Here is a 22346-nt window from a genome sequence, read left to right on the forward strand (position 1 = left end):
ATAATTTGAGTAATTAATTCCGCATAAACGGGCAGGGGGGGTGTTCTACCTTTTTTGGGGGAGTGCGTCATGGCCCTTGGGGGGGATGGGCACCCCTGCTTGTTAGATAAGATTTAACATAGAGGGGGGGCAGCAAAAGTGGCAAAAAGTGATGGGGCAACTGCCCCCCATGTCCCCTTAATCACCGCCACTGCCTCCTATAAAATATTCTTGTGTCACAACTGCAAACGTTTCTCATCAACCGGCCATCCATCGCCGCGATGGAAGGCTTTTTTTTTGCCGGTACTAGCCCGCATCACAGAAAGAAGTCAACTTTTTCTTTAACTGTTCCGCTGGAGTTTCTTGTAAGAAATTTTCATGCATGGACTACCCAGTCTGGAAACGCAATACCTTTCCGAAGAAGTTTGTTTCACAAATCAGTCTTGGCGGTGGGATTGAAGCTCCTCGTGGAAGCCATCGCCAGCGAGGGAATAATGAAAGAAAACAAAGGACCTTACGTACGCTTGCGTGGGAGTTATTTACCTCCTGTGCGCTGGAAATGTTGAAAATGGACTCGTCCAGCTGAATTGACATTCCAAGCGTGGTTTGCGAGTCGAGTACTCGGCCATTTTCGTGCTCCCTCGGGAATTCTCGTGAGAGACGAAGGGAGGGGTTAGTAGTTGACTGCGTGGTGCAAGGTGCCTGCCTGCCTACCTGCTATGTTGCCGAAGTGAAACAAGTGGTGTGCGTTGGATCGGAGTAACTTCCGACGAGTGTTTCGTAAATGTGAATCAAAGTCAGTGTTCTTCCAGTGTTGTGGTAGATTGGCCCGTTCGATCATAACGTAAACAAGTGTGAGTGTAACAGTCAGAAGCAGTGACAAGTGCAGATCTACCGCGTTCAGTTTATGTATGTGGTTTCCAGCGTGTGAATTCGTATTTCACAGGTGCCGACGGGAACTTGCGGGTAATGGAAAAGTAACCGGGATCACAGGGCAAGTGAATTAGAAGTTGCATGCACGTAGGTACGTAGCTTTTTCCCTATGTTTATGTTTAACATATTTATTACTACAGGTATTTTCTAGTTGGTTTTGAGAAAATGACTCGTTTGTTCTAAATTCACAGATCTGATACACATCTCTCTTGCCAACTTTCCCTTGGTTTCCCCCATGCTCGCATTCCATTCTTTTCAGCTTTTATTTCCGTTTTTCTCTCTTTTACGTTACAAATGTGAAACGAAGTAACTTTTAGAATTGTATATAAGTTCACGAAAGAGCAAGATTTGCAGAGTTTCAGAGTTTTAACCAGTCATAGAAAACTGCACACAAAATACTTCACTGTAGTGCAAGGCCTATGTCGAAATTGTTTTTATTTACTGTTGGATATGTACAAATCTTTATTTTTTGCACTTCACAATTCCTCACGTTCATGTTTTGTCTATGGCTGACACTTTACAAGGAACTATTTTCGAATCTTCCATTTTCAAGAAACAGTAACGTTGTTCAAGATTACAACAGTACAGGCATATTCTGTTTATTATAGACATAGTTATATATTGGAAAAGTTATGTTGTGTTGCATTTTTACTTGAAAAGATTCACGGCAGGGGCAAACACATGACGTGTCTCTCCTGTTTTACTCTTGAGAATTCCTTTGCCTGAGGCCCTGACTGGAACAAGTTGGTTGGCTGTCGTTGAAGGCCTTGCTCGATGGAGACTTGAGACCTTCCCGTCATTGCTGCCAACTGCAAAGAAAACTGTTTATTAACATCAAAATTTCACACGCAAATTAACGACTTTTCATAGAACCAATGACCATACAATTGAAATAGTGTGCGTCGTACACAGATTTCCACATCAAGCATTGCTGTCCGTCTTGTTATTATTTTGATATTTAGTAATGTGATTGTTGTGTATACGTAGTGATAATCGGCAAAATTGAAGTGAATACTGTCTCGAAGTGTAAATTAATTTGTAATAAGAAACGACTGGGATCAGCCTCCTAACGTCACTGCAAATTTTTTGGGATGCAAACTCCAATTGAAGACAATTTTTGTTTTCTAGTTGCTCTATCACTCATCTCCAGTGATTTATCCACGCACACAACAGCCCCCAAAATTTCCTCAGCATCCCTTAAAATTTTACACAAAGGCCTAACTTTTGACCATTTTCGCTCTAAATTTACCATTACACCCCCCCAGATGGAAAATTCTGGATAAACCCCTGCTCCTCCCCCTCTTCTAGTTTGGTAATTCATATACACAGTGTGTTTAAAAAAGAATAACACAATTTCAAATAATTATATTTAATAATGAACATGTGTTACAGGCACAGTGGAATCCATGAGTATTACCGTGCAAATTGTCCATGAGTATTTTCATTAATTTTTCTCTTGCAGCCTATGTGTTTTTAAGCGATGGATTTTTATTTATGCTGGTGCAGAAGTTGTCAACAGCTTGTTTTGAGTTTTCTTTGAATTCTTATAGGACTTATTGGGTCAAATAAAGTGCACAAACATGGTGATGGACAATTTGCACGGTAATACTCATGGATCCCACTGCACCTCATGCTTGTTATGATGGTGGTTCATTAGCAATTGTATGTGTTTATGTATGCACACAGTATGGTATATCAAAATTTCCTGGTGGGAGAAATTCCAGTAATTACTCTTGAAGTAAATATATACAAAGATATATTACGTATACATAGTAAGTATCCCCCTACTCACTGCCAAAAAACTAGAATGGGAAGTCCCCCTCATCCCCCTTCAAATACCACCCTGTGTGTGTATTTGTGTAGGATTGCACTGAACACACTATTTGCGTAGAGCAGGAAGAAAACTCAGAATTTTTTTCATCCTCCCTCCCTGCTTGTTGAAATGTTTTTTTAACGTCATGTTTTATTCAGTCTGAAACTGCTTCATATGCACATTAAATTCATATCACCTTCCACATGTCTTCTTGCTAATTGAGGCTATCGGTTTTTCTAAACGGGCCTTCCCGATTGCGTTGTGGTATCATCACCTTGTAATCAAGGGGTCCTGGGTTAGATGCTCGATGGAGGCACATAGTGGTTCCAGTCCCGATTAGCCTATCTGTGCATAAAGTTGACTTAAAATTTTAAAAAGTTATTCTAATCGAATACTCTTTCTTTGAATATGAGGTTAAAAATTAATTGGTATTTAATTGGGTTGCATAGATAATAGTGGAATTTCCTTGGATCAGTATATTATGTCATTGCACTTCTTTTTGTCATTTCAAATTACTTACGAGTATGTTGTTGAGACTTGACGAGGATGTAATAGTTAACCATTTTGCTTACCACAGCACGTGCGTGCTTTTCCCTGCAAAGTTGCATGTACACAAATTCTCCATTAGAATTCTTTAACGTTATGTTATGTAATGATGTTGAAACTCTGCAACAGCCCTTAAGTGCTCTATTGATCATCGCATTTCGTAATATAATGAACATGCTGTTGGGCATTTTAGGGTAAACATAACCTTTTAGGTAAATGCAAATTACTTGCCATTAAAATAAAAGACACAGGTCGTTTGGTTGGCAACCGTGACTACTTACAAGAGGCGCCACAAACGTTGGTTCAAGGAGAACGAATTCTTCCTTTCCCACCTTTGCAGTTGCTATATATACATCCATATATGAATGCAAGAACCACCTGTTCAATAATATCCTTTGACTAAACATGCGATTAGAAAAATGTCCTGGAGTTCATGTAACGGACTTCCACTATCCGAGGAAGGTTTGTTGAATTGTTGAGTTCTGCAGAGATAGATAAGATCAACTGTTTGTATGTGATTGTTGCCTGATTGTGTTCCAGGAATGATAATATTGCGAGCGTTTTTATTAAACGTTTTATGTCATATAAACATTTATGCTTTAGACTTTAAAAACTTTTGTGGCACATGCCATGATTCTCATTAATGTTTTTAGTCAGATTTAAGATATCATTTTGAATTATGTCCATTGCGAAATTTTTTGATCGCCAAATTTATAAAAGACGTATTTGAAATGGTTTTCCATGGAATTTAGTGCCCCGGGGGTGGAGGTTTCTGATTACAAGGTACCATGCTGGCCCTGTAAATCTATGTTTTATAACTGTGCTGATGCATAATTTAATTTTGACCACAAGTCTTCATCTTCTCCGAAATGCTGTAAACATTCATCAAGAATTTACAGTACAGAAATAAAACTTAATTTTAAGAGTGGAAACTGTGATTGTAGTGCTGGCTGATCATATCTTTTATGATACAGTTATAGTTCTGTAACTATAATTAATTACGAATAGCTTAGGTATTCTGTTGGGAAAAAAGTGGAGTACCATTTATTTTTAAAGATGAGGGTTCGCAACGTGATTTCGATATTTAGACGCAAAAGCTGACAATTTAGTCGCCAAAAATCTTATTCAATATTTTTTTTAAAAAAGATCAGATGTCAAAATTGGTGTAGAAGCAAATGAAATTGTGCATTATGCAATAATAGCCCACGGTCCTGCATGTATATGTAAAATATTCGAGATAACATGAAAATTGTTCATAATCTGTGTTTGGATCAAGTAGTTTGTTAGTCGTCAAACTAATTCTGTGGCGTCTCTTTTTTATTATTTTTCTTATCGTGGCAACAGGGGTCAATGATATTTTTCTTCTTTTATATCGATTTTCTACCTCTTCAGATTGACCATGGAGGAGAGGGTAAGTGATGATTACAAGAAATTGCAGTAGAAATGCATGCTTAAATTTGGACTCGACCACGGAACCTCTGGCACCTGGGCTTAAAGAGCAACGCATTCCCGCTAATATGCATCACTCCATGAGAACATGTGTAAAGGTCAGGTGCTTAAGCCGTTGCATATGTGCGCCGCTTGTTGCGAGGTTGGGTCATTTAGTGATATGTTAATTAAGAACTTGTTGTTACCTATAGTTTAGACGTCTCGAGTTAACTGTATATAAGAAAACTTCAAAAGAGCTGTTATTATCAGGATACCTGTGGTTCTGTGAGGGTTAGACACCCGCTGTGCTGTGCACAAGGGGGAAGGCTGTGAGGGTGATTGACCCTTCCAAGTCCCAACAACTCAGGGTGGCTGAAGTCATTGAGTAACCAACTCGTGATTTCTCCACTGAATGGGGGGGGGGCTGTATTTAGTAATAACAAAAAGTTTTATCCCCGGCAAAATATTATTCTTATTCCTGCCAGGGATGTTTTTATCCCCCTCAAATTAAATGGAATTGAAAGCACATGGTATATGCTAACTATGTGTAACAAACACAATTGAAAAAATCATTGCATCCATAAATGGTGCAGTCATCAAAGATTTCCCTGGGGAAAAGCATGCAGCCTTGTGGATTAAAAAAGGACACCATTCTGCAACTGAACAACCGACAGGCTCTTTTCCACGTTTACATGGGATAGTGGTGATATTTTCAGGTATATTTAAGTGTTCACAAGAAACTTGTAGGCAGGTTAGATGAACATTAAGCTTGAACTTGGAAATTGCAATTTGGTCAAGTTTTCGGTGTTACTAGTTCGATAGCCATAGGCGCCGACTCCATGGGGCTTGGGGGCTCGAGGCCCCCCAATGTTAATGATGAGGGGGCAGAGCCCCTCAAATAATTTTGCTTAAGAGGATCTAATGTATTATTTTGCTTCTCTTGTAAAGTTTACTCTGAATTGTGCAACATGAACTTAACTTTAAATATACATTTGAAATGTTCTAGACCATCAAATTTGGGAGGCTGAGACCGGTAAACCATCAACTTTGGGGGGGCTCCTATGAACGGAGACAGCAAAACACATGACTTATTACTATATACTAAGTATATGAGTATTGATAACATTTTTACTAAAAAGAGTTTCAAAATAACGAGGTGATATGACAATTATACCAGTATGTTGTTTAATGAATTCTGAACAATTTGAGGTCGTAAGCACGACTTTCAGGCAATATTGATATGTACGATATTTAGTTATCCTCCAAATCTCTTCCTCTAGTCCAAAGAATAAGGGGAAAATAATTCTAAAGTCATTGAGTTTATTTAACACTGGCTTGCAGTAAAGTACGCAAGGAAAGCTTATGAAAAGTCTGTATTGCGAATGCGGGAACGGCTATGATCAAAGGCATTATTGCTAAAGCACGGCGTGCTATGTGTTTATTTATTATTGCAAAATTAAATTTAAAAAGTAAAATATTGTAGCAAGAACAAAAAAGTAAAACTATTTGCCTGCGATTTGTGTTAGCATTTATGTAAATAATTAAATAAAACTGTTAAATATTGTAAATATTCACTATTTTTATGGGTACGTCAACACTAAGGTTCTTTGAACCCGTCACATGTCCTTTCTTTACAAGTCTGTTGCCGACATTAAAACACACCCATGCCCTCGCCGGGACTCGAACCCGAGACCTCAGGATCAAAGCGAGTTGAGCCGACCACCCAACACGCTCGGCTACCGAGGCCGGCATAAAACTGGTATGTTGGCCTCTTAATGTAAATACATAGCCTACTTTTAAATAAAAATGTTAATTGTTATATAAAAAACAAATGAGCAGATACACGTTTTTCATGTTACATTTCATTTTCATGAGGAATATAATAGCTGCTTAAAAACTGCTATACGAAGACGTAATTTTTATTTTTTAAAAAGGGAGGGAGTGAGTCATTCATTCAGAGGCCCCCCCCCCAATAATTTTGACAAGTCGGCGCCCCTGTCGATAGCTATTTTTGTGCATGAGTTACTAAATTATGTTTAAATGTTATTATAACATTTAATGGCCTAGCTTAGAACCAGTGTTCTAAGGTAATACGTATACAAATTTGCATACCCCCCAAAATCTACACCCCGAAATTATAATAATAAATACGCCACTGAGTGGGCACCCCACCAAAGTAAAAAGCTTAATTCGCACAGTGCACTAAAGATTCCGGCTTCGAACCAAGATTTCGGGATGAGTGCGTCTTTGTGTCTCTTGGGTTAGCAGTGTACAGTAAAGTTCAAAGATATGTAGACATACACGAGGCAGATTTGTATTTGTGGTTTTAGGCAGGGTAGGATAGTATCTACCTTGTTGACTGTTTTGATTCAATTCTAGAGCCTCATATCGAAAAAAATAGTTGATAAATGATGATGGATAATTTGAGTACACGTATCTTTTATTTTATATATATAGTGTAAACACAACGAATACACGAGAGTAAATCGCTTATAAAAGTGGACGCTACAGATTATTTGAACAACGTCAAATAATTCAGGCTTGAGATAAATATTTTCATCAAATGTAACTGCTACGACTTTCTGTGTACTAAATTTTTAATATAATTATTGACTTACTACAGGGCGCGAAATTTCCGGTCGCCAGGTCGCCATTGGCGACCAAAAGTTTTGAGCTGGCGACTAAGATTTCGTTGTTTCAAATGTGTGTCAAACACGCCTCAAGACTTCACCTCTTGAGAGAAACGGCAGAAGTTATAGAAGAAATTCTAAAACTGAGTGATATCCACACTATTAAGTGGTTAGCCAGCAAAGAACGTGCAAAAAGAGCTCTCTTGCTATCATGGAAAGCTGTTGTGACCCATCTTGAACAGGTGGCCCATAGAAAAGACAATGATGGCGCTAAAGCTACGGATTTGCTGAAAAGTTTGAAGCAATTTAAATTTGTTAAGCTTCTGTACTTCCTTTTGGATTTCTACGGGAAATCAAACCCTTTAAGCGTGGCACTACAAAATAAGATTCTTTTGATTTCATCTCTGAAAATAAGAATTGAACACTGTATTTCAGTTTTGGCTGACCTGGAATCTAATGTTGGACCAAGCGAACAAGATTTCTTGGACCATGTATCCATTTCAGGGAAGATCAGGGATGTGCAAGAGTTTCAGACTGTTAGAGGAAACTTAATTAACAATGCGAAGGTGTATATCACAGAAACATTGCCGTCTATGTCAACAGATGCGATTGCATCTCTGCATGTTTTCGACACCTTGGGTTGGCCTCCCAAAGAAAATATTCTTCAGTTTGGGATAGAAGAAATAAAGAAGATCTACATTACTTTAACCCGATCCTTTATAATGAGAAAATGGATGTTCTGTCAGCAGAGTGGACAGAATACAAACTTTTGTTTCCTTCTCCAGCTTTGAATCAGACGCTGGAGAAGATCCACAGTGCAGAGTGTTCAGCAAGATTCCCCAACTTGCTCCAGATTTTGACATTTTGTGCTGTTCTACCAGTGAGCACAGCCTCATGTGAGGGAGGTTTCAGCTGTCACAACAGACTCAACACTACTTACAGGAACTCTCTGAAGACTGAGACACTGGATGATTTGCTCAGAGTTTCCGTAAATGAACCCCCCGTCAGTGTTTGACCCAGTAGTTGCGATTGATAAGTGGTACTTCAGTGCAGAAAGACAGCGCTACACAAACATTAATTCCTAACTTTTAATAATTACTCATATTTTTATTATTTATCAATATAAAATAGTGGCGACCAAAGATTTTAGTCCGGCGACTGATTTCAAACTTGAAATTTCATGCCCTGACTTACTATATACTCCTTATATAAAACAGTGCTAATATATGTTGGAATTGGTGCTTGGTTCGTTGAGGTGCTGCATTAAAATTCGTCCATCGCAAGCGTCATTTCTGGATCCGCTCGTGGCGTTGTCTGTGGTCTCCCTCCTTGCTGTCGCCCAGTTTTAACGAGACACCATGCTTACTTCAACATTTTCCTTTTCTTCCCACGCTCGTTGTTCAATTAGTCGTATTTCCCAACCGTTACACCTCACCGTGAGCACGTGCGTTGATCTCGACTGTATATATGTATGTAGTTTTCTGGGATGTGTGAATCGCGATGGTCTTGCGTTGAGCCATCTCACTCTCATGGTCTACAAGGATTCTCCTCTACTGTGTACCCAGTCCGCACACTTCCCTGCCTCTGTCCCAGTTTCGTATCAAAAGGATGTCCAAACAATTTTAAGTAGGATTAAAGAAACACACCACTCGGGCGATCATTGCAGATAAAATAAAACTTAAGTTACAAAGCTCTCAGCAAGACTCACTCACGTCATACAGTCGGGTAGGTATGTTGTTTTCTTAAGAATTGTTCAGGAAATGTGAAGACTTTGCCTTTCAATTCCATCTCAGTAGGATGGGGACACCTAGGCCCAAGTGGTTTGTTTTCTAGTGCGTACCAGCCACATCAGTGACTGACACGAACTTGCCTCACAAGGTTCTGGTCGTGACCTGGGCATGATGTTTTTGACACTGTTCATTCATCAACCTACCTCTGCATTCTTAATCGAAGAAAAACAACATATGAAATACTGTTTCTTCTGATAACCTGTACACTCCTTCCCCCAACATTCAAACACAAGCCACAATGGTGTGTGTGTGTTGGGGGGGTTATAACTTGAGTTTGGCTCATATTCCTAAAAATAACCGACTTTAGGAACACAAGGAACTAAAATATAATACTGATACTAACTAACTCCCTAGCCTTCTTAAACCCAAAGGTTCATGGCTGCAGCAACACAGGCCTTCCATCTTTCCCTATCTTGAGCAAGTTCTATATACTCTTTTCCATCCCTACCGATTTCCCTTAGGTCCATCTCAACGTTGTCCCTCCATCTTCGCCTTGGCCTTCCTACAGGTCTCTTACCATCAGGTTTCCCAACAAGAATCCTGTAAACTCCTCTTTCCTCTCCCATTCGTGCCACATGGCCTGCCCATCTAAGTCTTCTTGATTTAATTATTCTAATAATATCTGGACATGAAAACAAATTATGTAGTTCTAAATTATGTAACCTTCTCCATTCACCTGTCTCCTCATCCCTTTTAGGTCCAAAGATTTTCCTAAGTACTGATACTACAATAAGTTATAATACTCTCCTTTCTGAAAGTCTTTCTGAAGCTAAAAGATAACTGAATTGTGAATGGCGTGAATCTCCAATAGACAAGCTGTCTTGTCCATGATGTTTGCTGGCTGTTCTTTGTCCACCAGTTCATGTAGCGGAATATTTATGGCGGTCATTTATACTCATAAGTAGAGAACGGATTTTTATGAAATTTCATATTCTCTATTTTTTACCGGACAGCGAAAAAACTTGAGATCTATACGTTCCGATAGGCATAGACTCTATTGCGCATGAATTTTTTTTTTTCATATTTCATAATATTTTGATAAGAGCTTCATATTTTACCAAATTCTTCATATTTTGTTTTTATTATAATCTGTTTTGTCAAAGTTGTCTTAATTATATTTCAAAAATCTTCGTGGAAATGCCGATAATATGTTTACGGTATATTTGTTCTTATTCCTGTTCTTTGGGGGGTTTTCCAAGCATTTCTGGAGCAAAATGCTGCGAAAACATGTTGCCTTAGGCCATAAATCTATATTTTATCTTCAGCGATTGCTGAGGATGTCTAGTTCTCAAACCCCTGGGGGCGTTTGGGAGGGAGGGGCTAGTGGATGTAATTTCTCTTTCCATCAGTTGCTGTGCGTCGTTGTTTATGACTTCTGGCTGTTTTGAGCAGGACGTGGAGAATTGTATGCTAGAAATAAGTGATACGAAGATGCCGAAAGCTGGAATTCGAGATTGTTGCTCTAAAGTGCTGAATGTCTTCTTTGGAAATTTGATTTATTAATTTTTGCAACTACAGATACAACTCAAGAGGTCATTTTACGTATTTTGAACAACGTGGAGAAACTTGTCGTTATTTAGTGCAATACATAGGAGTTCTGCGTATGATGTGCAGGATATACTGAGGAAGTAATTTTGTGACCAAAGTAGTTTATTCCATTTATATTTGAAACATGTAGAAATACTTCGAAATAAATTTTCATATTTCTTCATATTTTGGCATTTTCAATTTCATATTTTCCTAAAATTTTCTTCATAAAAATCCGTTCTTTACTCATAAGATACAGGAGTATCTTATATTATTTCAAAAGTATCTATCAATACACTGGAACCGTAGAACGGAAGGCCACCATCCTGTGGCCTCTCTGATTGTGTAGTGGTAACGCTGTCGCATTGTAATCAATGAGTTTTGGGTTCAATTCCACATTGCACAGTGGTTTGGATCCCACTTTAAACTGCAGGTTCATTCCCGACTAGCGTTTCGAGCATAAAGTGGACTTACACTTTGGATATATTTGGATTTGTGGGAGCTGTCTTACATTCCAATGCCTGGGAGAGATTGGGTTTATTTTTGCACCAACTCCCACATTAATAGGCTAATATTGTTTCATTTTTAAAATATTCTGGCCAGTCACCATTATTTTTAGGCAGTCGAAGAAATCATATATACTTTAATCCTGCTTTATTTCTTAAGAAACGTGAGATCTGATCTATATGAGGACTATATTACTTTGATTGATTGATTGAGTTGTTGTTTTAAGTCCACTTTATGCACAGGAAAGCTAATTGGGACTGGACCTACAGTTTAAAGTGGAATACGAACAATTTGTGCCCCCACCGGGTATCGAACCTGGAACCCCTTGATTACAAGGCAACGACGTAACTACGCTATCGGGAAGGCCCGACTATATTCGACTCTTCGGTAGTATACGAATTATAAAAGTAGTGAAACGCATTCTGACACCTACAATCCGGTTACAGCTGCAAGGCCCACAGAGCGAATTTCTGGGTACGTGACACCAAACCACGTGGTTCCTCTTGTTCCTTTCCCCAGACGTCTTACGCAAGTAGAGGGCGTGTCTCGATTGGACCAGGCAGCGGTCGCTCACCTCTTTTCCATGCAACCAGTTCTTTCTTTGCGCCTCATACGACGCGCGAGTGGCAGCATCGATAAAATTAGTAACCGTGGTTCGGAGATCGAGGTAACGAATCATGCAGTCTGCTATATTCCTGTATTTTGATGGCCATGTCCGGTCTGTCAGGCTGTAGGTTTATTGACTAGGTTTTTACTTCGCTTTTCTGCCCCTTTTGGCTAATCGCGAGGACTGATATGAGCAATGATATCATATTGATGAAGAGACGCAAAGAACATCCGTGCCCAGGTCGAGATTCGAACCCGAATTCCCTGGCAGTGGCGTTGTAGCGCGCTGTCATAACCACTCCACCACGGAGGTTGGTTCCTATCATTGATATAACAAACGACAAAATGGCACTAGAGCTGCGGGGGCTTCTTTTACCCCTTTACCCTCCTCGGGCACGTATATAGAACTAAATTTCGGGATATATCCGAACCAAGCGTCTCAATGATAAATAAATTTTATAATATGTCAAAATATTAATATTAAATAGGTAAATTAATAATAATAATTATTATTATTACATGAACAGGTAAAAAAAATATAAGAATCGAGATGTAACAGCATGTGTTCCATTACCTAGTTTATCTATAGTTAAGATCACTAAAAGTTCTATAAAATCAGCTGTCCTAGCAAAGAAAATAATGTAAATAAAATAAATGGATTATTTATTGAATATCAGAAACTCTTGTTACATCCAATAGATGAAAAATAAAGTATTCGATCAATATTTTTATGCGTATTATCATTAATAGTAGTACGTATACATTTCTGCAGGCATTGTTAACGCAAAGCTGTATAATCACAGTCTTATCCATACATAAATTCTGCGGATATAAATCAACTTCATATTGTACAACAGTAAACAAATATTTTGCCTATAGCATTTTGGGCTAGCTAAGTCTGTGTGGGAGGGTCTGGGCCCTCTGCCCCCTCCCTCTAAATACGTCCTTGCCCCTTTCTCACAGTAAACAGGGCTCGGCCGCTATTCGATGGATTTTCGCGCGTTTGAACAGAAACCTTCTTGTAACCTCCATTGTGTTTCCATTAGCCAACAAGAAGTCTGCAGTGCTTTTTATATATATTTTTTTATTTGCCTTGAATGTTTTAGTAGTACCGACTGAAAGGGAACCATAATTACGAGAGTTCATTATACTGATGAATTTATGCAACCCTCTTTACATGTCGTGTTAGTAGAGAGAGGCGTTGTGCTGTTCTGTTATAATTATGTCATGTAAGGCTTGTGTTGGGGAGGACGCTGACTTGCCCGAATTGATGATAAAAGTATAATGGAAGCGCGCGGAAATTTACAATTGTCAACGCCTACGCCCACGCGAGGGTCACAAACACAATCTGACGCGACGTTCCTGTTAAGCCTATATTCTCAAACACAAGGCAAGTCACAGAAAGGTCACGTCAGGTTCCAGTATACTTTGGAATCCAAAGGAACGGTCGAAATCAAATGATTCCGTTCACTTTATTTTTGCTAATAATGCTGCAAGAAATAAGAATATTAACGTTTATATATATATAAAAGGAATAATTTCAAAAACTTAGAACACACTAGCGTAAGTAATTGGATAACACTCCGCAACACAACAGTTGCGTATCAATATAATGACTTGCACCTTTTTCACTCGTCGCTATTATAGTTAAACGCGGCGTTTCTAAGATTTAGTCCTGTTGAAGGAAAAACAAGAAAGGAGGTTACCAGGAGCAAGACATATCCTGACTTATTATGCGATAATCTAATTAATCAGAGCAAAAGATTGTTCGCAGATAACTGGGGTAAAAACTTCTAATCAAACAAGTACAATTCAACTTCCTTTTAACAATCTCTTTAATTTCTGTTCTCAATAACTATTATAAAAAGGTCCATCAGGACTCTGGTTAACAATTCAGTCTCGCAAGGAGTAATTACGATCGTAACAAGTGCATTATAAATATACAAAAATATCAACAGCATTAAGAATGGTAACCTGTTTTATCAGTAATAGACTACAATTATTTTTCCTTTCTCTCTTTTTTTGTAATACAATTTTTATTGCATGGCCGTTGATGCTACCGTGTTGGTTATTTGGTGGTACTGGATTGAAATCGGAAAAATGCGGGGAGTGTTGTACGGTTTACCAAAAAAAAGGGGGGGGGGGGTTAAAGCAATTCAGGATAAACTCCCAATAGCTCTTCAACAACACTATTAACTATCCAAATGGTTCCTCAGTCACTTAACACGCGCTCAACCAAGAATAAAAAGAAAGTGGTTGCATTTAAGTGAGCCCTTTTTTTACTACTACCGTCGTTCGCTACGGGCAGCGTGCTCAAAACGAACACTTCACACTAGAAAGCATTTTGTAAGTTTTCGTTTGCGGCGATAATTAGGAGTAATAATCGTGCAGTCACTCAAATTCACAGTACTCGTTATTGCAACAACGAGACAAGTCTAAAACTGAAAGGAGGGATAACATACGTCGATCGCGTGTGCAAAAATTCAAAAAAAAGGGAACAGTTCCATAAGCAAGCAGACAACGGGAATATTCGATAGAAGTCCAATTTACCTTATGTGTATTCCTTCGGAGCTCTAGTCGTAAACCAAGTACACTCAACTGATCTGGTACCAAAAACTGCAGTTAAGTATTTCCACTTGAGACCGTAATTGCAGCTGCTACTAAACGTATTCCATTTTTGTGGTCTCAATAGGTTTCCGAAGGAAGTAAAGTTCAAGGCGAGCTTTCCCCGTGTCACTGCTGCTGGGCTGATAAGGCACAACGCGAAGTCTGAATGCGAACTGCTAACTAACTGTATTCCCGATCGTAATCGACGGGGAAGAAAAAAAAGGGGGGAGGGGGAGAAAAGGAGAGAGTAGTTTTTTGTTATGGCCAATAGACGGAGACACGAGGCAGACGACGAGAAACTACTGTCTATTGGGTTGGAGAGTTTATTTAACAAATGAACTCTATAATCGTACTCAATGGTACGTGTAATATTCACGGATGAGATGACGAGTACGTGAATATTACAAATTCCCGGGTCTTGGGGAAAAGAAAATCCACCTCTCAAAACAAAAAATAAGGAAAAGGCCTAAACGGCTAAGTAGCATCAATAGGCTTGACAACCTAAAACCTGAAACCTGTAAAGTAACAACCCAAAAAAAATTTAAGTAGAACAATTATATCAAGAATACCAAAATATAATGAGCATAATTATAGTACGTTATTCCAATAAAGATAAATACTCAAAAAAATCTCATGAAAAATCAGATACACAGAAATCGCTCTGAAGTGAGCCCCAAACTTGACAGATTAAACATCATATAAGATACGCAGAAAAAATACCACACAAATTACAAGAGCAGTTCATGAAATTGTATGCAAGGAATTAACCCAAAGCATATGTCCACCATACCATCACAAGGCAAAAATCAAGCACATGAAATGAGTAAACTAATACTAATGATATATATATATATATATATCCCTTGTAAGGAAAGATGAGCAGGATATAACATCACACCATACATATATGCATTCTTACTTGCAATCAGATAAAAAAATTGGAACCTAAAAGGTTCAAGACAAACATGCATACCAAATGACACACAACTCCATGTTGGCCATCCCGGCTCCAACATCTGAGGAGAGCAATTATACACACAAAAGTCATTATATGCGCACAACACACAAAACGTGGTACCAAGCCAAACATATAAGCGATATATAGTCAACTTATGCCGCACCATAAGCGTGCAATCTGACGAATGCGAAGCAGAAAAGGGGGGGGGGGTATATGCGTAGTGATGCACAGTAGATCCAATTTGTCGTAGGCGTTTAATGACATGCTCAATACCATGGTCCAAAAGGCATTGATGATGTAAGACTTCCTATGGCGTAACAGGAGCGCAGTAGTCTCGAGAAATATGAAACAAAAAAAAGGAAAGGAATCAACAAAAGAATAAGAAAGTAGGAAATTAGAAAGAGAGATAGAAAAGAGAAGACTATGAACTACAAAAGGAAGGAAGAGAAGGAAAGTAGCATCATTACAAGGCCGCATGCATCACAAATATGTTATTGATCAATAAAGATAGGTATATATATACCCGCACCACATACAAAAAACAATAAGAAAAAACATAGATTATATCACAATGAACTTACATATTGAATGACCAAATAATATACCTGTTTTAAATAAAAAATAACAGGAATATAACAATTACACTTATATCCTAGGCACCTTCATATCACTATAATATAACAATTTTACAATCAAAAAAAAATTCTCAGCCAGAAAAGGTTAGAAAAAACAGTCTACGTGTTAGCGTTTGGATTCTGTAAAGTATGCCCAACCTGGGTAGATCCCAAGTCCACAGGTGACACCGGAGGGTCTAAATTGCGAATGGTATATGGTTTAAGGTGGGTCACGTGAGCTTTTCGGAGCAACTGTTGGGTATCAGGGTCCACCACCAGGGTCAACTCCGGCTGGATTATTTGTTGAGCCAAGGCAAAAAATTCTCGAATAGTCTGAGGGCGAGGAAAATTTAAAATTAAAGCCCGTGCGGGGAAATTCACACCCTCAAGCAAGACCTCGAGTAACTGTTGTTCAGGCCATTCAACGGCCAACACCTGGCTAGCATCATAAGCATCGCGAAGAAAAGAATAAAGAGTTTCCGATGGTTTCTGAACACTGTGTAGGATAGATAGTCGAAACATTTGTAATTCGGAAGGAGGTATGAGTCTGAGCCAGACCATTGATAGAAACAAATGCCATGGTAACTTCTGGCGTAAGCCCTCCATCCAAATATCACGGAGAGGATTTAAAGTAAATGGTAACGCCATTAATAAAATGGATTCGATATCCAATATTTCCAAGGCAACAATCTTATGGATGAGACACAAAAATTTAAATAAAGATAAAGGATCCCCACCCGTAGCGGGTAACATGTCTTTCAAAAGAATGGATACCGTCTGAAAACGTATGGTCTCCCTTATCGGTGACGCATTTTGAGGGAGGATTACCCCTTGAAGAAAATCCAAAACGGAAGGGGAAGGGGGTGGTAGCGGTGATTGTCCGTAGGGAGGTTGCACATCAAAAGTCATTTTTAGGAATCGTGGACCCACACGGGTCAATCACAATCACTCCTTCCAAAAGAGGGGGGGAAAAAAGGGGGAAGGTTTTCCCGGTACGTCGCTGGTAATATAATGTAGGTGGAAAAAATTTAACCTGCTCGGCTTCCAAAACTTTGTACTGCCACTAAACTGGTAACTAATGTAGATCGAAAAAATTTAACCTGCTCTACTAGCAAAACTTTGTTATATAATGTAGGTGGAAAATTTAACCTGCTCTGCTGCCAAAACTTTGTAAGGCTTGTGTTGGGGAGGACGCTGACTTGCCCGAATTGATGATAAAAGTATAATGGAAGCGCGCGGAAATTTACAATTGTCAACGCCTACGCCCACGCGAGGGTCACAAACACAATCTGACGCGACGTTCCTGTTAAGCCTATATTCTCAAACACAAGGCAAGTCACAGAAAGGTCACGTCAGGTTCCAGTATACTTTGGAATCCAAAGGAACGGTCGAAATCAAATGATTCCGTTCACTTTATTTTTGCTAATAATGCTGCAAGAAATAAGAATATTAACGTTTATATATATATAAAAGGAATAATTTCAAAAACTTAGAACACACTAGCGTAAGTAATTGGATAACACTCCGCAACACAACAGTTGCGTATCAATATAATGACTTGCACCTTTTTCACTCGTCGCTATTATAGTTAAACGCGGCGTTTCTAAGATTTAGTCCTGTTGAAGGAAAAACAAGAAAGGAGGTTACCAGGAGCAAGACATATCCTGACTTATTATGCGATAATCTAATTAATCAGAGCAAAAGATTGTTCGCAGATAACTGGGGTAAAAACTTCTAATCAAACAAGTACAATTCAACTTCCTTTTAACAATCTCTTTAATTTCTGTTCTCAATAACTATTATAAAAAGGTCCATCAGGACTCTGGTTAACAATTCAGTCTCGCAAGGAGTAATTACGATCGTAACAAGTGCATTATAAATATACAAAAATATCAACAGCATTAAGAATGGTAACCTGTTTTATCAGTAATAGACTACAATTATTTTTCCTTTCTCTCTTTTTTTGTAATACAATTTTTATTGCATGGCCGTTGATGCTACCGTGTTGGTTATTTGGTGGTACTGGATTGAAATCGGAAAAATGCGGGGAGTGTTGTACGGTTTACCAAAAAAAAGGGGGGGGGGGGTTAAAGCAATTCAGGATAAACTCCCAATAGCTCTTCAACAACACTATTAACTATCCAAATGGTTCCTCAGTCACTTAACACGCGCTCAACCAAGAATAAAAAGAAAGTGGTTGCATTTAAGTGAGCCCTTTTTTTACTACTACCGTCGTTCGCTACGGGCAGCGTGCTCAAAACGAACACTTCACACTAGAAAGCATTTTGTAAGTTTTCGTTTGCGGCGATAATTAGGAGTAATAATCGTGCAGTCACTCAAATTCACAGTACTCGTTATTGCAACAACGAGACAAGTCTAAAACTGAAAGGAGGGATAACATACGTCGATCGCGTGTGCAAAAATTCAAAAAAAAGGGAACAGTTCCATAAGCAAGCAGACAACGGGAATATTCGATAGAAGTCCAATTTACCTTATGTGTATTCCTTCGGAGCTCTAGTCGTAAACCAAGTACACTCAACTGATCTGGTACCAAAAACTGCAGTTAAGTATTTCCACTTGAGACCGTAATTGCAGCTGCTACTAAACGTATTCCATTTTTGTGGTCTCAATAGGTTTCCGAAGGAAGTAAAGTTCAAGGCGAGCTTTCCCCGTGTCACTGCTGCTGGGCTGATAAGGCACAACGCGAAGTCTGAATGCGAACTGCTAACTAACTGTATTCCCGATCGTAATCGACGGGGAAGAAAAAAAAGGGGGGAGGGGGAGAAAAGGAGAGAGTAGTTTTTTGTTATGGCCAATAGACGGAGACACGAGGCAGACGACGAGAAACTACTGTCTATTGGGTTGGAGAGTTTATTTAACAAATGAACTCTATAATCGTACTCAATGGTACGTGTAATATTCACGGATGAGATGACGAGTACGTGAATATTACAGTCATAAAATGTATTTCTTTACGACTTCGATCACATGGCGAAATTAAGGCTATAATACTTTCTCTACCTTTAAATTAACTAGAGTAAGTGTAAAAAGTGTGTGGACACTGCAGTAGTTACGTTAATAATAGATTCTCTTAGCGTTCTGGATGATGGTATGTGAGCGGGATAAGAATGTAATGGTTCTACCTCAATTTATTTCTTTTTTGGCACAACAACGAAATAAAAATATCAAAACATATACAATCCATGAACAATTATAACAAAAATGCCACAAATTATGGGCTCAGAAAGTCTTTGGACACTTAGTAAAAAACATTAAAAAGGACCTCTGTGAAACACGATCAATAAACCTGGACTGCCATACATAGGGTTACCAGATCGCTATGAGGGAAATGTAGGACATTATGTTCCAAAATGTAGGACATTGAGTCAAAATGTAGGACACAAAACATTCACAATAAATAATACATATTTCTATAGAACACGTTAGAGAGTAATTTAAAATTGATACTTTTCAGTAAAAAAAAAGATTTCTTAATGAATTCTTTAATTCAAAATTTCCAAACTTGTAATTATACTAAACAATGCACCTGTTTTAACGGTACTTCTCAGAGGAGCCAATATTTCCCAAAATTTCAGTCAAAATATATTTATGAGAGACTGAACAGTCAAACTCTTTGATATTATATGGACCAGTACCAAACTTCTAACAGACTAGATGAAAAAAAAAAAAAAACATCTCTCGTGAGTCCGTTGTGCTGATGGTAATGAAAGTAGTCTTTGCATTATGACCTGTAATGGCAAACAAATATTCAGCAATTACCATAGAAATGGTTCCAGAAGTTTCATCTTGGGTAGTTTTTAGTTGAATAACAGGGTGTCTACCAAAATAACAAATCCAAAATTCTTGAGTTTTTCAGGATTTTTTTAACATTTATTTTTCGTTTTTGTTTACCTAAGTAGGGGTCGAATAAATAAAGGTTAAGTTTTAAATTAGCAATTAAGAAAATAATATTTAATAAGAAAATCCTACCAAAAGGCTGGTTAAAATGTAAACTGCAGCAGTATAAAACAAGAGATTTAGACCTATTTTATCTATTAATGCATGCTGGACTGCATTTTGCATACTAGCGAGGCTCTGGCGTTTGGACTCACAGCCAGTATAATCTTATGTGGGACTCGTGTTCTCGTCCCTATGTGTTTGTGATTGTCTCATCATCCATCTTATCTTATGGCCATTCAGCCTCATGTTTGCGACTAGCCAAAGGGGCAGAAAAGTTAAGTAAAATAAACTACATTCACTGATCAGTCATTTGGATAGCAAAAATTCTTGACCACAAGTATAATTTCTTGACATTTTATTGACGTCTTGATATACTTTCTTTATTTTTTCTTGATTTTCACGACTTTCTTGACTAGTAGACACCCTAAATAACTTCGTTCTCTAAACACCTGCTTTGCAATCAAGATAATGAATAAGAATGGGAAAAAAAACTTGTTTCATCAGTATAAACCCCAAGGCAAGAAATTACCCTCGGGCATTGAACGGTCGCATCATCAGAATGTGGCCCCAAAACTTTTGTTCATTGATAGCTTCAGTTTTTCCGTTTGTCCTCTAGCAGGACAATATTTTATTTTATTTTTCAGCAATGACTGAATCAAAATAAATGCCACTATTGAGTTTGAGAGTGAAGTCCATAGACATGTAACTTGCATGATTTCTCTTTGTTAAACTGAAACACGTATTTCCCTAATTTTATTATGTGACGCTCAAAATGTAGGACATTTATGACATTTTTCAAATTCCTCCCGGACACAAGGCTAAAATGTAGGACATGTCCGGAAAAATCCGGACGTCTGGTAACCCTAGCCATACACGTACTACTGACTAGGGATGGCCAGATCCGGATTCTCGCGGATCCGAAATCCGGATCCGGTTCCTAAAATTTTTCGGATCCGGATCCGTTTTGCCTTCCCATATGCGCTTCTTTGGAAAGTAAGTATGTGTTTATAACATATTGTTACCTGCTAATATACATATATATATAATATACATACATACACACATATATATATAGTGTGTATGCACGCGTGCGCGATTTGTAATTAAGTAATGCACCTACAAGGGAGGTCTAAGTCTCCCCCTCCGATTTCCATGAAATTTGGCAGGTGTATAGATGCCCCCGCCCCCTCAAATGTCAAGATGATGAGAAATTGAAGTGGGGATCTGACCACGAAACCACGTAAATATGGAGTAGGAAGAAACAGGGGGCATAGGGCCTCTCTCTACACCTGCCAAATTTCATGGAAATCGGAGGGGGACACAGGGGTCAGATGATCCCCACGTCAATTGGTCCTCATCTTGACATTTGAGGGTATTTTGCCCCCTAAAACAGTTTTTAGCTGAAACAAAAAAAACACGTATTTCTTTCTTTGGGCCCCTCTATACACCTGCGAAGTTTCATGGAAAAACTGAGGGGGACACAGGGGTTCAGATCCTTACTTCAATTTGTCCTCATCTTGACATTTGAGGGGATTTTGCCCCCTAAAACAGTTTTTAGCTGAAACAAAAAAAAACGCATTTCTTCCATTGGGCCCCACTATACACCTTCCAAGTTTCATGGAAATCGGAGGGGGACACTTAGATAACCTCCCTTGTTAGTCTTACACTTTGTAATTATGTAACACTGCATATATTATAATGTTTTATTTTAATTTGTAAAACTGTAACTGTAGAACAGTTGTATAATTTTTGTATAACATTTCTATCTTGTTATATGTGTTAAAGGTTTCATCCTGGAATGGAATGTCTCACATTTATGTGAGTTTTCATTTCCAATACATTCGAATGAATACATATTCGTTTCAGTGGCATTTACAAAATCACCTCTGACATTTTATGTTAAACAAGTAAGATTATTTTTGTTCACGAGTGTGTTAGCCGATGCGTGGCAAAGTATTTTAGGAACAACACTTGAAAAATATTCTTGTAGGACTAACTAATGAAAAACTTCTTTGTAATCGAAGATCATAATACCTTTTAAGGTGTGGTAATATTATAATTGGATTGAGATACGAAACTTTCGGATCCGGAACTTTCGGATCCGGATCCAGATCCGAAACTTTCGGACCCGGATCCGGAATTTTCGGACACGGATTTTTCGGATCCGGATCCGAGTGGCCATCCCTACTACTGACCCCTTCAACCTCTGGGCTCGCATCTGTCAGTTCACAAGTCTCAGTACCGGCAGTAGCTGTGCTTCATTGAACACGATAGTGCAACATGGGTCCCGAAAGGAGAGAGTTCACAGTTTTTGAACGTCGGCAGGTTATCTGGCTTCACAATCAGTGCCAATCATTGAGGGAAATATCACGCTTGTCCGGAATTCCTAAATCAACAGTGCATGTGATCATAGATCGCTTTGGCGAAAGAAAAACAGTAGAAAATAAG

At 38.6% G+C, this 22346-nt stretch overlaps 1 protein-coding gene across 1 annotated transcript in view; it reads left to right on the plus strand.

Moving 5' to 3' along the window:
- The first annotated feature begins 655 nt into the window (after positions 1-655).
- The window catches only part of sdt (MAGUK p55 family member stardust), a 225424-nt gene continuing 203733 nt past the window's right edge, over positions 656-22346 (plus strand). The window contains exon 1 of the mRNA XM_083111502.1: positions 656-1003. Within this exon, the coding sequence (XP_082967628.1) occupies positions 994-1003 (10 nt within the window). The 5' untranslated portion in view covers positions 656-993. The remainder of the gene's footprint in view (positions 1004-22346) is intronic.

The sequence above is a fragment of the Lepisma saccharinum genome, chromosome 25 (assembly GCF_977018435.1).
Source record: "Lepisma saccharinum chromosome 25, izLepSacc3.1, whole genome shotgun sequence".
Taxonomy (NCBI): domain Eukaryota; kingdom Metazoa; phylum Arthropoda; class Insecta; order Zygentoma; family Lepismatidae; genus Lepisma; species Lepisma saccharinum.